The 15,647-nt window shown below is 41.8% G+C and overlaps 1 protein-coding gene and 1 pseudogene across 1 annotated transcript; one reads left to right on the top strand and one right to left on the bottom strand.

Moving 5' to 3' along the window:
* Positions 1 to 1,290: 1,290 nt before the first annotated feature.
* KCNRG (potassium channel regulator) lies at positions 1,291 to 3,879 on the bottom strand. The gene is made up of 2 exons (XM_069972118.1): positions 3,299 to 3,879; positions 1,291 to 1,566 (listed from the first exon to the last, which is right to left on the bottom strand). The coding sequence occupies exons 1-2, from the start codon at positions 3,877 to 3,879 to the stop codon at positions 1,314 to 1,316; spliced, it is 834 nt and encodes a 277-aa protein (XP_069828219.1). The 3' UTR covers positions 1,291 to 1,313.
* A 6,968-nt stretch (positions 3,880 to 10,847) lies between these two features.
* On the top strand, positions 10,848 to 10,946 carry LOC138794302 (U2 spliceosomal RNA; annotated as a pseudogene).
* The last annotated feature ends 4,701 nt before the right edge of the window (positions 10,947 to 15,647 follow it).

The raw sequence follows: 15,647 nt of genomic DNA, 5'->3' as shown, positions 1-15,647 counted from the left end.
GTCTTATGATGACAAATTGTCTGAAAATCCATGGATTAATAAAATTGTTTAAGACATAGGAGTGTCTACATGTGAATATTGCAGATTTTTGACCCCATAGGGCTGTATCCAACTTCTCCAGCCTACAAAAGTCTTAAGGCCCTATTGCTCGGAAAGATTGTGCGAAAAATTGTTTGAATTTAAAGAAGTCCGGCCAAAATTTTTATTAAAGTATTGCCCTCCAAAAGGTATACAAATCACCAATACTACACTTATTACGGGAAATGAACATAAACTGTTTTGTTTTTTTTTTCTCTCTGCACTACTGCATCAAGGCATCACTTCCTGGATAAAATGGCGACGTCATGACCCTGGCTGCAGCAGCTCCCCGAGACCTTCTAGCCTTGGCACCTCTCAGCTTGCATCTGCTGGTTTAATTTGTATAACTTTTGGGGAGGGGGGGGGGGGGGCACTACAATACTTTAATAAAAATTTTGGCCCGACTTCTAAGTGATAATCTTTCTGTGTGTTTGCAGGCAGTGATCAAACGACTAACGAAAATTTGTTGATAGGTTTTATGGTCAGGTCAAAAGATGCTTTCTTAATTATTTGCAAATCTTTCAGTCTTTGGTATACGAATGATTGTAACCACAAACCATGTGAACAGAGTTAGGGCCCGATAGTTTAGCCAGGGCTGCAGGGACATCCTTACCGGTGTCCTTGCAGCATACATTACCTAGCAGGGCTTCTCCTTCCTTCCTCCCCGGGTCCCGCGGTGCAGCATCAACTTCGGAGCGGTCTGACTGAGCTGTCAGACCGCTCAGCCAATCACTGGCTGCGGCGGTCCCGGCCAGTAATTGGCTGAGTGGTCTGAAAGCTCATTCAAGCTGCACCGAAGCTGATGTGGGACCCGGGGAGGAAGACTAAGCGGAGGAGAAGCCCTGGTAGGTAATGTATGCTGCTTATCAAATCGTCGGTCGCCTGTCGCGCACCGATATTCCACAAAGCGATGCGCGGTGGGTGACCGATTTTAGGTTTGGGCCTAAATAAACGATCAGCCGATGACCGAAAAGGAGGCATGGCTAGAGGGGAATTTATTTTCCCAGTGAATGTAGTAATGAACATTTCTGGAGCAATTTTTGATGCAAAAAAAAACTATTATATTTTCACGTATATAGTCATTATACTCACAAATGAGCACCGAAATAATAAAAAAAACCTCTAAACACACAGTGCAGTTAGCTTGTTGGAAAGTCAGTAGATAATCGTAATCCCCCACCCCCCAGTCTTTTTGATAATACTTTAGCCTTTCTGCTTTTGGGTGCCATTCACTTTCATTTTTTCTTGTTCGGTTTCACCTGTTTTGGTTGGATTGTTACGTATTTCTCTGGTTTGGGGTTATCTGTGATAGTTAGGACTTCTGGCTTTTTCTTCCTCTGAAATGTGTAGCACTCAACTTTCTCTTCTGCTGACACAGCTCTGGTGCTCACCAGACTGAAGCCTTCCCTAAGTAAGATATCCAGCAGTAGTCCAAGCACATTGGTGCCATTTAATAGTTTCCTCTGGTCCGGTTTTATGGAGACATACCTGCGGCAAAGAGTATATTTCCAGAAAACAGATTACCACCCTGTGTAGTCTTTGCACTAGGACCCTATTATCAAGAGAAGTACCATTTACCATTGCATGCTGCTGTTATGCTGAATATAAAGGCTATGTATACATGTGTGTATGTGTTATATTCTAAACAAAGCTGGTAGCGTTCTGTAACTTGCTAGGTATTGTGGTATATAGAAGTGGCAGGAGCCAAAGTTGATCATGATGTAGCATAGTTGACCATGCAGGAGACTACACTGCGGCTGGAGATCAATTTGTGGTGTGTGTGGGGGGAATCAATTCCCTACAACTTAAAGGGAATGTGTAATCTGAAAATGTTGTAAAGTTGAAAATGTGTAAAGTTTTATGTTAAACAGAGTAAGAATTCTTTGGCGACAGACTCATCAATAAAATTAAAATTTAGGTGACATTCCCTTCAAAGAGAATCTGTCACCTCTCCTGACATGCCATGTTCAAATGTAAAGAGGCGGCAAGTCAGGCAGTTAGCATGCAACATGTCTGATCGGTCTTTCCCCTAACATTTGGTTGGGAGGCCCCATACATGGTATATAGATGGCAAATCCTATTGATATCTGCAGGGTCAGCTGACTGTTCACAATGCTATAAGAAGGACTTCAAAGTCCTATTACATTGGCATTTCACTGCTCAATACAAGACCTGATTGACTATGAACGGGTCGGTTGTTTAAACAGGTCGATAATTGAGTAAACAGCTGCCTGCATTGCTGGATTATGTCTACAGCAATCCCATTTATCCATGGCAGTAGTTTGATTTCCACTCCTGCAGTGTCTCTGCGATCAGCTGACAAATGTTCATTTGTTACGCCTTATACAACACAGGGCAATAACTGGCTTCAATGGCTTGTACATATAACTGCACATTTGTCACTATATTTTTAAATCCTATTTTTAGAATATTCCCTGAAATATTAAATGTAGTGGAAACATAATGTATATGCTATTTCTTAAAGCTTTTTCTATTGACGTGCTATGTCTAAAGGTGAGATAAACTACAGTTCCCATCATGTTTGGAACTAGATGGTTATATTTTCTTTTGTGGGATTTGTGTAGGTTATATACAATTCCCATTATGCTTGAACAGCTTTGGCAGTCCAGGCATGATAGGAATTGTATAATAAATCCTATATAGACCAATATTATTTACCGTGGATACCTGTATCCACCGAACACAGAGGTATACATACCTAGCTGCACTGGCACTTTTGCTTTTGGTTTTTTACTAATGTTGGAAGCTGATTGCCCCACTGGGGACAGACTCAGGAGTGACACTTTCATGTCAGGGAGATTATAGGAGATTTATTTGTAGCACTTGCACTTTATATGTATTCTCATGCTCCCCTCTGATACTTATGTGCTTCTTTTATAATTGCTGTGTCCAGGTGGGATCCGTGTGTACCCATACCACTTCTGCATTTCTGCTTATATATTATATGTTTTTAATCATGTTATTTTGAATATGTTTAATAAAGGATTTGTGATTTGAATATTTCTAAGTGGTGCCTTTTTTGTAGGATTTCTTCATGATAGGAATTGTAGTTTTGCAACAACTGGAGAGTCACGTGTTTGACACCTCTGAACTATTACTCCTTCTGCACAAGAGGTATCTTGCTGATGTCATACAGGGGTGTTATATGCAAAGGAGAATTATATATGTTTGTATAGATGATAATAAATTTGGTATTTACCTGGCTCCGAATTGGTCTCCTGTTGAATAGTCTGTTCCACACTGAAACACCAGGTCATGGTGTGATGGTCTTTGCAGAGGTACGGGTGCCATTGGTTTTTGTGAGCCATACGGAAAGCTCCAGCTTTGAACTCCTACTGGTTGCTCTATATACATTACAATGCGATCAGCAAGAGCTTCGATAGTGCTGCTACAGGAACAGAAAATGCGGAAAAAAGCATGCGTTTCCTGAAGTAGAAAACGAACTTCTAAGATTTCCATTCTGGGCCGATAAAAGTTCTCTTGACCCAACTGTTCAGCCAGTGATATAATCTGATAAAATTCTGCTTCCCTCTGCAGTCTCTCATAATCTGAGAAGTCTGAAGGCAAAGTCAGCTGTGATGTCCTGAGATAATCCAAAATGTAGTTGAATAGAGTTCCATCCCGGTCCACAAAATATTGGCCATTTACTATTCTAAAGTCCCGATCAGTGCCATCCAGCATGTGTACAAATTTTGACTCTGGAAATCTAACAAGAGTAGATGTCAGTGTGGTGAACATCATGCCGCCCACATTAAGGGTTATCACTTCTGGATTGCTCATTCTGGATCACCTTCCACAGTTTTAGAAAGTTCACACTAAAAGCTTCCAGCAAGGTAGACCATAGAGAGGCCATGTGCCTGGCAACCACAAACTAAACAGAGTCTTCTAGTTGCTTGGGAACATCCATTACTGTTGTGTAACATTCAGCAGAAAACATATGCAAATCAGCAAGGGGCATGGATTAAAGTTTCCTCAGATAAGCATTTTATATACATTTTTATCTTAAAAAATGAGTTTTACTAGAATTTCTTAAAAATTTTTTGTCTCATTTGTTCTTTTAGATTTTGAATAAAAACCCTAAGGGCCCTATTCCATGGGACGATTATCGGATAATCGTTAAATTGTTCGGACCGAAACGATAATCGTTCGGTTGAATAGCAGTAAACTATTAAATGACGATCGAGAAATCGTAGATCGCTTAATGAGACCTGGATCTATTTTTTATCATTGCTCGTTCGCAGTAATGACGAACGCAATAGCAACAACAAGACGACTGCAAGAAAGATCATAAGCAACGATCATTGTTCCGTGTAAATGGGTGAACTATTTCAGGTCGTTCACAATAGCGGTCGTTTGAGATAATTTATCGTTAACGATTATGCGAACGATAATCGTCCCGTGGAATAGGGTCCTAAAGGGGCAAACTACTACGTGGCTCTACGACTGAGCAGTATTAAAATACAATTAAATAACTGGAAGAAACTATATAAACAACATGATACTGACTGCACAAAAAAAAAAGAAATCTGAACCACTATACTATATATACTGCACCACACTGCAAAAGGCTAACCAATCAGAAAATCCCCAGGTCAACATTAATTCGGTTTTCTAGGTGTACAAAAACATGACCACTTTCTTCCAGAAACAGCAGCACTCTTGTTCTCAGATTAGGCATGGTTTTTGAAGATCAGTTACATTGAGGGTGCGTTCACACATACAAGATCAGCAGCAGATTTGAACTTGCAGATTCAAATCTGCATCATCAAATCTGCTGCAGATCCTATCCTGTATGTGTGAATGCACCCTGAGGCCATGTTCCCACTGCATATAACACCGGCCATTTTGTGACCCAGATGATCTTCATTTCTGGTGAATTCAGATGCGGGCACACCCAATTCACCAACATGTCTGTGCGGTCGCTATTCAATGAATAGCGGCCGCAGAAAACTGGCATGTCAGTTTTTCGTGCGGCCGGAGCATATACTACATGTCTATGCCCAGGCCGGGATTCCATTTATTCAAAGACAACGTATGTTTAGCATAAATCACGGCCGCTGTTGCAAATTGCAACAACGGCCGTGATTTCTGCTAAACATACGTTCTGTGAACATGGCCTAAGGGTGTATTCACACGTACAGGATCTTCAGAAAATTTGATGGTGCAGACTTAAAGCAAATCTGCGGCTTCAAATCTGCTGCTGATGCTGTACGTGTAAACGCTCCTTAAAGGGGAACTCCACATAAAGGAAAACTTGTTTTCTATTAAAAGTTATATAGATGTGTCTATACAATGTATTACTGTATCTCTGCGGTTCTGCCACACTGGTAGCTGATAGAAATCCGGGAAGTAAAAAAAAATGGCCTCTGTGCCAATCCACATTGTCTCCTGCTCCTTCTGCTATCCCACCTTAGGATACAAAAATGTTATGCCTCTGTCTCACATTGTGTGTGTGTGTGTGTGTGTGTGTGTGTGTGTGTGTGTGTGTTTTCTGATGCAGACGGGGCAGGGCGTGATGTCACAGGAGGCTTGGCTGGATAACCCAATCCCCTGACTGATTCACAATCTCTGACCAGCCAGAAGCAGCTGCTGCAACTTCTCTGGGACTGTGATGAATAGCTGAGAGAAAGCAATGCATTCTGGAACCAGTACTGCATTCTTGGAACTGCTCAACCAGGAAGTACAGAAACACAATACAGAACAACCCCCCAAATGCATTTTTGGTAGTTTCAAAACTGGGATAGATAGGTAAATAATGTTATCGTTCTGTAGAAGTCTTTTTTTTTTTTTTTTTTAACCTCTATCTGGAGTTACCCTTTAAAGGAGAGAAAAATTATTGATTTTTTTTTTTTTAACCTCTCCCTGTGCCCACGATGCACCACCTGACAGACCTCGGGACCCCCACTGGAAGGCTTCTTCCACTGAGTTGTGATGTCTGGTGGGGGGATATGCACGTCACAGCTGATAGACAGACAGCCCGCTTAGCCAATCTGACTGCAGCAGTATCCCACCCCAGTAACTGTCTGAGAGGGCTGTCTGCTGGGTCGTGATGTCAGAGCAGCCAGAAGTTAGCATTGTAAACCCCCCCCCTGCCCCTGTTTGGTATAAAATGCTTGTGGCTGGACTTAATCCTTTAATGTGAATGGAGCTGAATTGTAGTCCCACATACAACCTGAGGACAGGTGTGGCGTTGTTGTAATAGCTACATCACAACTGCCCCAAACAAACTAATATGCAACAGAAAGTAAAATGGTTACATGTTTATACCACACAAATTATTACAATTCAGCTCTGTTCACTTAAAGGCAACCTACACCCAAAACTGTACACCAGCCATGTTTTGCTTGGCCTGGATAACCCCTTCTAATCATAAACGAATATGTTCTATTTAGACATTGAAGGTTGCACACATTGTGGCTGTCATTTTGTAAATAAATGCATAGATTTGAAGCTCTGCTGTATTTGAGACACACCATGATGCTACATAGAATGCATACATTATCCATACACATAGGATGCATACATAATCCATACACATAGGATGCATACCTAGTCCATACACATAGGATGCATACCTAGTCCATACACATAGGATGCATACATAATCCATGTTCAAATGACATCTTCCCTGAACTCATGATTCAAGTCCAGTTGCTTGTTAGCCATGAGTTTCTCTGAGACTGCATTTTACATGTAAATAATATCTTGTGACCAGAGCTGCTGTTCCTTGGCTGAGATTTCATAATCCATTGAATGCAGCTAACACCATTCCTGAGTAGCGAAACTGCCAAATATTTCCACTATGATAAGAGAACTGGGATTTGGATACATTATAAATTTGCAGTTTCATATCTGCTTGTATTTTTGGCATGTTTTTCAGGCTTTTTTTGTTCTTTTTTTAAATAATTATTTCACTTTTTGAGAGGCAAAGCAAAATAAATTTCAGCACTTCAGTTCAGACCAGACAGATAAGATTAACCCCTTCTTGCTCCAGCAGCACATGAATTTAACTATATTTAGTCCCAGTGTAAAGAAGATATTAATTTATACAGTATATAGTTTGTTGTTGTGCAGCGTTCCACATGGTCTGTTACTGCTGAATTATTCATGAGGCCATGACTGCTTTGCATCTTGGTTAACATGACAGCCTGCCATAATGGGGACTAATGGTGAAAGTTTCTTACAGTAACAAACTTTCTGGTCTTGCAGTATGTAGTATGTTTTCTTTCCTCTAAATATATTGATAAAATGAACTATCATATATCATACACTCCTACTTGTTTTCTCACAATGTAACACAATGCTGCCTCCTGAGTGTAATCCCCTCCTTGCTTAGACCAGGGCTGCTTTTATGATGCACATTTCTTCACTGCTTTTAATGTTTTCCTTCCTGCTCATGTAGCACTTTGCGAAGCATTATCACCAGCGTACTGTGTACCCGTTCTGTCCTGTGCACCTTTTCCTCTTTTCTACACCATTACAAAGTGCTGGATCAATTGCTGGTTTTACAGAGAAGTAAGGGAAAGGAAGTTCAGGTGTGAGGGCAGAAAACTGCCTAGTTCTGGTTCTACTCCCTGGATGTGAATGCTATCCTAGTAATGGCATATCCTAGCATAATAAATAGATGGCTAGCACCATACAGACGTTATATAGGTTGTTTATGGCTGCTGTCTGATATTCTTGGAATGCATAAAACCTAACTTTCTTAAAAATAAGTTTCCCTTGAAAATGCTTTACAGTTTATGTAAGATTAGGGGGAAATTAAGTTGTTGGTTTTTATTGGAGTAGTTGTAGGTGGTACAAGTTATTGTGCGTCTACACAGAGAGATTTATCTGACAGATTTTTGAAGTCACAACCAGGAATAAATTTGGGAAAAAAAGGAGAAATCTCAGTCTTTCCTTTATGACCTGTTCTCTGTTTATAGTCTATTCCTGGCTTTGGCTTCAAAGATCTGTCAGATAAATCTCTGTGGAAATGCACCATTAAGCTATGTTAGTTGAGATACAAATACCCATTTAAATCATGTGACTAGTGAAAACAATGATGTGGTTTTGGCCCTAAAAATGTCAGTGGTGGTTGTTATAATGTGTAAACCCAATAAATGATAACAATATTAAGCAACTGTATGTCTAGTCCAAAAAGGTATTAGGCCTTGTTCACACATTTATAGGGCTGTCCGTAGCCATGGGCCCACAGCTACATACAGCACTACCGATGTACATCCTGAGCTGTCTGTAATTGTATGGACCCATTCAAATAAATGGGTTTGTAGTCTGTCTGCAATTGCAGACAAAGTTTACAGATATGTGAACCTGGCCTTATGGTGTATGTATAATACACCCCAACATTGAAATTGCAATACCAAGTAGGACGTGCTGTATTGATGAAGTCAGTACAGTTTTGTGATTGTGCACTATGTCCTTTTTGTTGGCATGCCAGTTAGTACCACTTGTTTAATACGGACAGAATTGTTCCACCTTGTTTATCCCTCTAGCAGATCACTATTGGAAACATTCATCAAAATGTGCCTTAGGCGTACACAACAGAAAAGGGGTAGATTTGTCCCCACTGGCCTAATGTGCTGTTAGGAGATGTGGCCTCCTCCCGTGCCTGATCTATCGTAGACGTAAATCATGCCACAAATCTACACCTGTCATGCGATGCCTGCGCCAGGTGCAGAGCCAGACGGATTTACTAAGAGGCATGCGCCTCGTAGTTAATCAGTCCGAGAAACTGGGGGCGAGGGCTTTATTTAACACTTATGTACTCGCACACCAGTCTTAATGTCCCCCTTTGTGTCTAGGCTGAGATGTCAGCACTGTGTAATATTACATGTCCCAATGGTTGGGGGGGGGGATGACAAACTGGATTGGAGGTCTATCTTTTTCCGTGATGATCCCTGCTTTTTTCTTGAATGAAATGATGGTGGGAGAGCACATCAGGAATATCGTTTTTCAGTAACTGCAAAGGAAGCTGCAAGCAAGAGCTTTTGATGTGTATGCCCTGGTGTACTCAGCATGGCAGAACATTTCTCTGACAATCAGTAATAACCAAACTAATGGCGTGCCAAGGTGTGCATGTGTGTGTGGTACTCATATTCCATATTTAATAAATCAAGATGTCTTAATTTATAATTTTTTATATCATTGCATGTCTACTGATTTGCACAACTTCAAAATGACCTTCTTGCTGTTGCTGTTTCAGTGTATATAATAGCTCGCTTTTTTCTAAAGATTATAAAACCTTTCTGTACACTGCTCCGACATCTGCTTGGTACACTTTGTTTCCCTCTGTAAGCAGCCATTACAGGCTGTGTAGTGAATGCAGCCATCAGTCTAGGGTAGATGATCACTTCTGTATCTCCCAGCTACACTTCTGGTAAACTTTTACATAACTATGTGTAAATGTTATAAGCAGCTTTAATAGGTTTTTATGAGATTTCTACTTTGGGGTTAGTGTTCCTTTAAGTAGTTCTTTGTAGATCTATTTATAGTTAATTAAAAACATGACTGCATTGTAATTACAGCTGCCAGGAGGCAACCTGTCTAACTGGCTCTGCGGCTTCTAGCTCCTCGCTGCTCGGTGTTTGTGCCCTCCTGACAGATCACATCCCAGTGCTAGATGTTTATTGGCCTAATCATCCCCAGGACTCCATGCTCAGCATTAGGGTGGGGATTTCTCCTCCCATTACTGTAGTAGTGAATGTAACAACTGCTGTGTCTAAGTGCTTTTTTGATATTGATACAACTGTTGTGAGGCCATACTGTTGTAACCCTTGTAACTGATTATATATAATGCTCTGTGTAACTTCAAATATAATTTATTATGTATGGCATTTAATGTAAACAACCAGTGTCGGACTGCAGTACCTTTAGCCCCCCCCCCCCCCCAAATTCCTTTCACAGGGTACAGTTACCAAATAATACCACTATACAAATAACAAATATCACCTAATATATTACATCATACTGTTACTGAACAAATAACAGTACACCAAGACAAATATTACCAATAATATCAGTATACACACAAGGGACAAATAATCTTGCACCATGACCTTACCACAAAAGGACTGAATAATACCTCCACACCTTGAACATTACCACCGCATAATCTGTCCTGTGGGAAGTGTGGGAATCGGGCGGCAAATGAAAAAAAGGACCACGCCACCAGCATTCCCGCACCGGTGCTGATCGATCAAGGTAGGAAAAAAAAATAATTGCACAACTGAAGCCTGCAGGTATTGTACTGTGTGTGTGTGTGTGTGTGTGTTTATAATATATACACCTTTTTTGTCATAAACATATATACATTTGATGTAGAGCAGAAACCTGATGTAAACCTAGCTTTATCTCGCATTGTTCAGCCAATATAATGATTCACAGCTCCATTGATAACTCTGCAGGCTTCGGCGTTGACATTTCTGAGCATCCCCTGTTGGCTCAATGTCTGCAAATCAGCACAGCAAGCTCTTAGGAAGGGTCTTTACATCAGGCAGTGTAGAGAATCATCCCATTGCATAATAAAAGCTTGGCCAAAGCTATTAGGACTATGACTGACAACAGGCTTATCGACTCTTTCCAGTAAAGACTTAGCAGAATTGTCAGTGTATCTCTGGGATATTACACAGACTCAAAATTGGTGTCAAATATGTAATTCAAGTTGCAAACCTTTTATATAAGGTAAATACAAGCAATACCAACGGTAAATATCCCCCTTTAATGCACACAGTAAGTGTCTACCTTGGATCGATTCTCAGACTTTTGGCTAGGATCCAGCACAGTATCTGTTCTTATTAGTCTAATATCTGATACATCCCCTGTCTGGGAGCTCTCTTGGAAACATTGACTGGAAGGGAATGCTAATCTGCTGCCCACGAGTCCTTATCAAGACTTTGACAGTGGTGTACTGCAGAGGATAGGTAAATTCTCATGGAGAAATCAATGAGATTGCTGTAGAAACTCACGAACCTGATTATTTTTTAGGTAAATCCAGTGAAGAAGTATTGATTCGAAGATTTATTATAGCCCATGCAGGAGAAAAAAATGAAGTGTTTTAGAGCTTGAAAAGCATTATGTTTTTCCTGCTGTATGTTGTTTTATGGACTATAATAAATCTTAGAAACAAAGGAAGCCCAACAAAGACTGACATGCTTCTTCAATTGCCATTGGTGTTCCCACACCCAGCCCAGGGGAGGAAGTGCCTTAACATCCCCAAGTGAGCTGGACTTTATACCTACTTCTCTAAGTTTCAGTTGCAGAAATCTTTGCAAGACATTAGTGGGGTTATCCAGTGCTACAAAAACATGGCTACTTTTCCCCCTCTCTTGTCTCCAGTTCAGGTGCGGTTTGCAATTAAGCTCCATTTACTTTAATGGAACTGAGTTCCAAACCCCACCCAATCTAGAGACAAGAGAAGGGGAAAAGTGGCCATGTTTTTGTAGTGCTGGATAACCCCTTTAAAGAAGCACTCCAGGCTTTTTTTTCTCACCATCACTAGCCCTACCACACCATTTGTTTCACTCCAGCGCAGCTGCATCCAAGTGTTTCATTACTGTAACTGGGTCAAGTGATCACCACCCTGGCCCACAAACAATCATAGTGTTTAGTGTGTAAAGGGGTGGTGGTCTGTTTTGGGTCAGCTGACTTCCTGAGAACTATAGACCGTCATCCTCATTATCATCTATGAGATCTTATCTTCGTGTTCAGACATTTCCTCACCCAGCTCTATCTGTAAACTACTGCTATATCTATGCCTTCAGAATATATTAAAAACTTCCCCTGCAGCTGTGTTCACACATTTTTGCCACTTTTGTCCACCTTTTTTGCTGTGTCAGTACAGTAGCGTAAAGTTTTTAACCGTTTCAGAGCTCCCGACATCATAATGAATCATGAAGCCAGGAACTCCTAAGGGTACTATTACATGGGTCAATGAAGACCCGATAATAAATGTAAACGAGAGCCAATCTGCTAGATCGGCGCTCGTTTACTGGGCCTATTACACAGACCGATAATCATTTAACAAGGGCTGCAGGGACATTGTTACCGATGTCCTTGCAGCCCTTGTTTAAACTTCATACATTACCTGTCCAGGCTGCAGGTAGAGATGAGCAAACCTGCCGAGGTTCGGGTTCGTATGAACCTGAACTCTCGGCGTCTGATTTCCGCTGTCTGCCTGCTCGGTGAAGAGGGTGGATACAGCCGGAGGACTGCCTGGGATACAGCCTATGGCTATGGCTGTATCCCAGTTTTCCAGGCGGCCCTCAGACTGTAGCTTCACAGAGCCTGCAGACAGCGGGAATCAGACGCCGAGAGTTCAGGTTCATACGAATCCGAACCTCGGCAGGTTCAGTCATCTCTATCTGCAGGGCTCCTCTTGCTCTGGGCTTCTGCCTGGGTCCGCGCGCTCCAGCTTCAGAACGGCCTGTCTCAGCTGACAGGCTGCTCAGCCAATCACTGGCTGTGGCGCTCCCGGCTGAGACAGGCGTCTGAAGCTGGAGCCTGCGGGACCTGGGGAGAAGCACAGAGCAAGAGGAGCCCTGCAGCCTGGAAAGGTAATGTATTCTTCTTTGCAAATTAGCGGTCAGCGCCCGACAATAATAGGTCAGAACCTATCTCAACAATCAGCCAATGACAACGATCATCGGCTGATCGTTGTCTTTATTACACGGAACGATAATCGGCCGGATAGGGCCGATTATTGTTTCGTGTAATAGTACCCTAAGTCCTTTCCATTGCACATCATTAACTGTGCGTGTCAATGTCCCCTAATTTCTCCTTACTGCAGTTTTTGAGAATTTTTGTTGTGGAAATGCAAATTTTGGGGATTTTGTCACTTACTTTAAGTGGAGTTGTCTGATGTAAGTTTACAACATGATGCAAGCCAAGGCACCTCATATATACAATAGATTATCAACTAGTCATCGCAGATACAGCTCGCTATGCACAGTAGTTATGCCATTGACTCCAGTGTTTTAATAGGGAAGTAAAGTGAGACATAAACGGCTGTATTCCAGCCTTCCCTTTTGTACAGAGCTTGGCTGCCCTCACACTGCCTTAAAATCCTGGAAAATCCATGCGATCCAAGGATGATATGATGCCTGTACTATACAAGGTGCTGCTGATAAGTCTTTGGCTTTGTTTTTGTTTTTCTCCAATAACGAATGTTACATCACTTATGTCTAATATATGTTTTCCAAATTTTATGTATATAGCTTATGGCAACAGTGATCTAGGCACGCAGGAAAACAAAATGGTCTGAGGTAATATTTACTGCAAATGAGAGCAGAGGAGGGATAAAATTCTTGTTTCTGCAAGGACATTCATGGTGATATGTCGCAGATATTGGGTGATCAATGCCCTTCATATTGTACAGGTAAGAGCTGGGTTGCCAAGTTAAAAACGACCGCTTCAGCACCAATGATGAGGGAAATCCTGGGCGATCGAGACTGGTGGTTGTTCTGGAGATCGCTGATGCTGTGCATAATCTCACACTGGAGAATTGGCGGATTTTAGCTAAAGGAATAGCAGACATCATGGGGAGTTCTCGTGAACCTGTGTGTGTCTTTATCCATGAACATAAAGAAGCGATCTGCAAAATGGGTCCCCAAATATTTTACAACAGATCAGAAAAGCAGTGAGTGAAAACTTCCCAGTCCATTTATCAGCATTTCCGGACTGATAAGAACTTCCTGGAACAACTGGTCACTATGGATGAGACCTGGATTTATTTATATGACTCAGAAACCAAGGAGCAGTCAAAAGAGTGGAGGCACAGTAGTTTTCCTGGTCCAAAGAAGTTGAGGGTGCAAGAATCGGCCACTAAGGTGATGGGGGTCTGTGTTCTGGGATAAGGAGGGAATGCTGCTAGTGGACTATCCTCAAAATGGTTCCACCATTAATGCAAGGTATAACATTGACTTTTTGGACCAATTGAAGGCAGCTCTGATATCCAAAAGGTGCAGCAATGTGTCCAAAGGAATCTTGTTCCTGCAAGACAACGCCTCCACTCACTCTGCACAAGCGATCACGGCAAAACTGGTGGAACAAGGCTTTCAGCTGATTGACCACCCACCTTATTCACCAGATCTAGCTCCCTCCGACTATCATCTGTTTTCAAACCTGACGAAACATCTCAAGGGTACCACATTTCACACCATTTCTGATGCCATGGCTACTACAGATCACTGGTTGAGGGCAAAACCAAAATCCTTCATTTTGCAAGGCTTACAGAACTTGGAATACCAATGTAAAAAGTGTGTTGACATCAGTGGAGAGTATGTGGAATAAATGTAAAGTTTCATCTTCCTATCTTGTTTCTTTCTGATTAAAGCCAAAGACTTATCAGCAGCCTCTCGTAGCAGTGTAGTCATCATGGCTCTGTGCAGAGCACCTTGCTGTGACATCTTCCTTAAAGCTAATGTACCATCCTGTGTACGGTGCGGTTCTATTTACTAACACTGGCCAGGGATGAAGCACTGGAGGTGGGCCGGGCCGTCCCCAATTGGAGAAAACCCCGCCCCTCTACGACATGGCTCCATTAAAATCAATGAAGCCACATCACGGAGGGGCGGGGGTTTCCCCTGCGTCGGCACTATTCTATCCATAGGCAAAACTTTAAGAGAATGTACCTGATGGTACATTCGCTTTTAATGATATACAGTTAGTGTCCTGAAAATGATCAAGTAGAACTGATTTAACCACAGTTACTCATTTGTTACCTTTCAGTCCCTGTCATGAGATCTCATCAGCACATAGAGTATAATATAGACTTCCCTCACTTGTTTCATTCTGAGAGCATAGAAACTGCTACCATTCTCTAATCACCACAAAGCACACTACTGGTGTTAGCTACATTAACCTCTTAAAGAGGCGGTGGCATAGCTATAGGGGTTGCAGTGGTCACACCTAGGACTGGGCCCATAAATCAGGTGGGCTCAGAGGCCCCCATCTCCATACAAAGCTTGACTGCTTATGCCTGACCTGCTAAAATTCTGCTTCAATGTTCCACAGTATATGGAGGTCCAGCAGCACTAAGAGGGGCAGAGGTGTCTCACAGGTTAGAGGTCAAAGGAGTAAAGTCATAAAACAAGAAGCTACAGTTTGGTATCTGCCTATGTTGGTTACCAACTAGGAGTAAAAATAAATATTTTTAACCCTTTATTATATAGATTGGTTTTATTAGTCCCAGCTTTGGCCAGGGCAATATTAGCATACAGATCCTGGGCCTTTAGCTATGCCCCTGTTATGCAGAATTAGAAAAGCACCAGTTTTATTCCAAAAACTGTGAATAACATCTTCAAAGCACCATAAGGTATAGGTACACTATTATGTCAGCCCTGATTTAACCACCTAGATTCTGCGGTGAATAGAAACTGGGGAATCTATGAAGCCTGACAATATGGTTGTGAGGCCATTGACTATAGCTTGCTCTACTATCTTATCTAGGGAAGCTGTGGGAAGTTTCTTTTCTCTCTGGCTCTACTGTTCACATCTCCATGTGCTAACAGGGAAACCAAGTCAGCTAACGATAACAATAAGAGAACTGC

Source organism: Dendropsophus ebraccatus, chromosome 5 (genome assembly GCF_027789765.1).
Source record: "Dendropsophus ebraccatus isolate aDenEbr1 chromosome 5, aDenEbr1.pat, whole genome shotgun sequence".
Classification (NCBI taxonomy): Eukaryota; Metazoa; Chordata; class Amphibia; order Anura; family Hylidae; genus Dendropsophus; species Dendropsophus ebraccatus.
This window is presented reverse-complemented; position numbering and strand designations above follow the sequence as displayed.

Coding starts and splice junctions, on each gene's coding strand:
- KCNRG (XM_069972118.1), bottom strand. CDS start 3,879: ATGAGCAATCCAGAAGTGATAACCCTTAATGTGGGCGGCATGATGTTC. Junction 1,567..3,298: donor GGAGACCAATTCGGAGCCAG/GTAAATACCAAA, acceptor TCTTTGCCGCAG/GTATGTCTCCATAAAACCGG.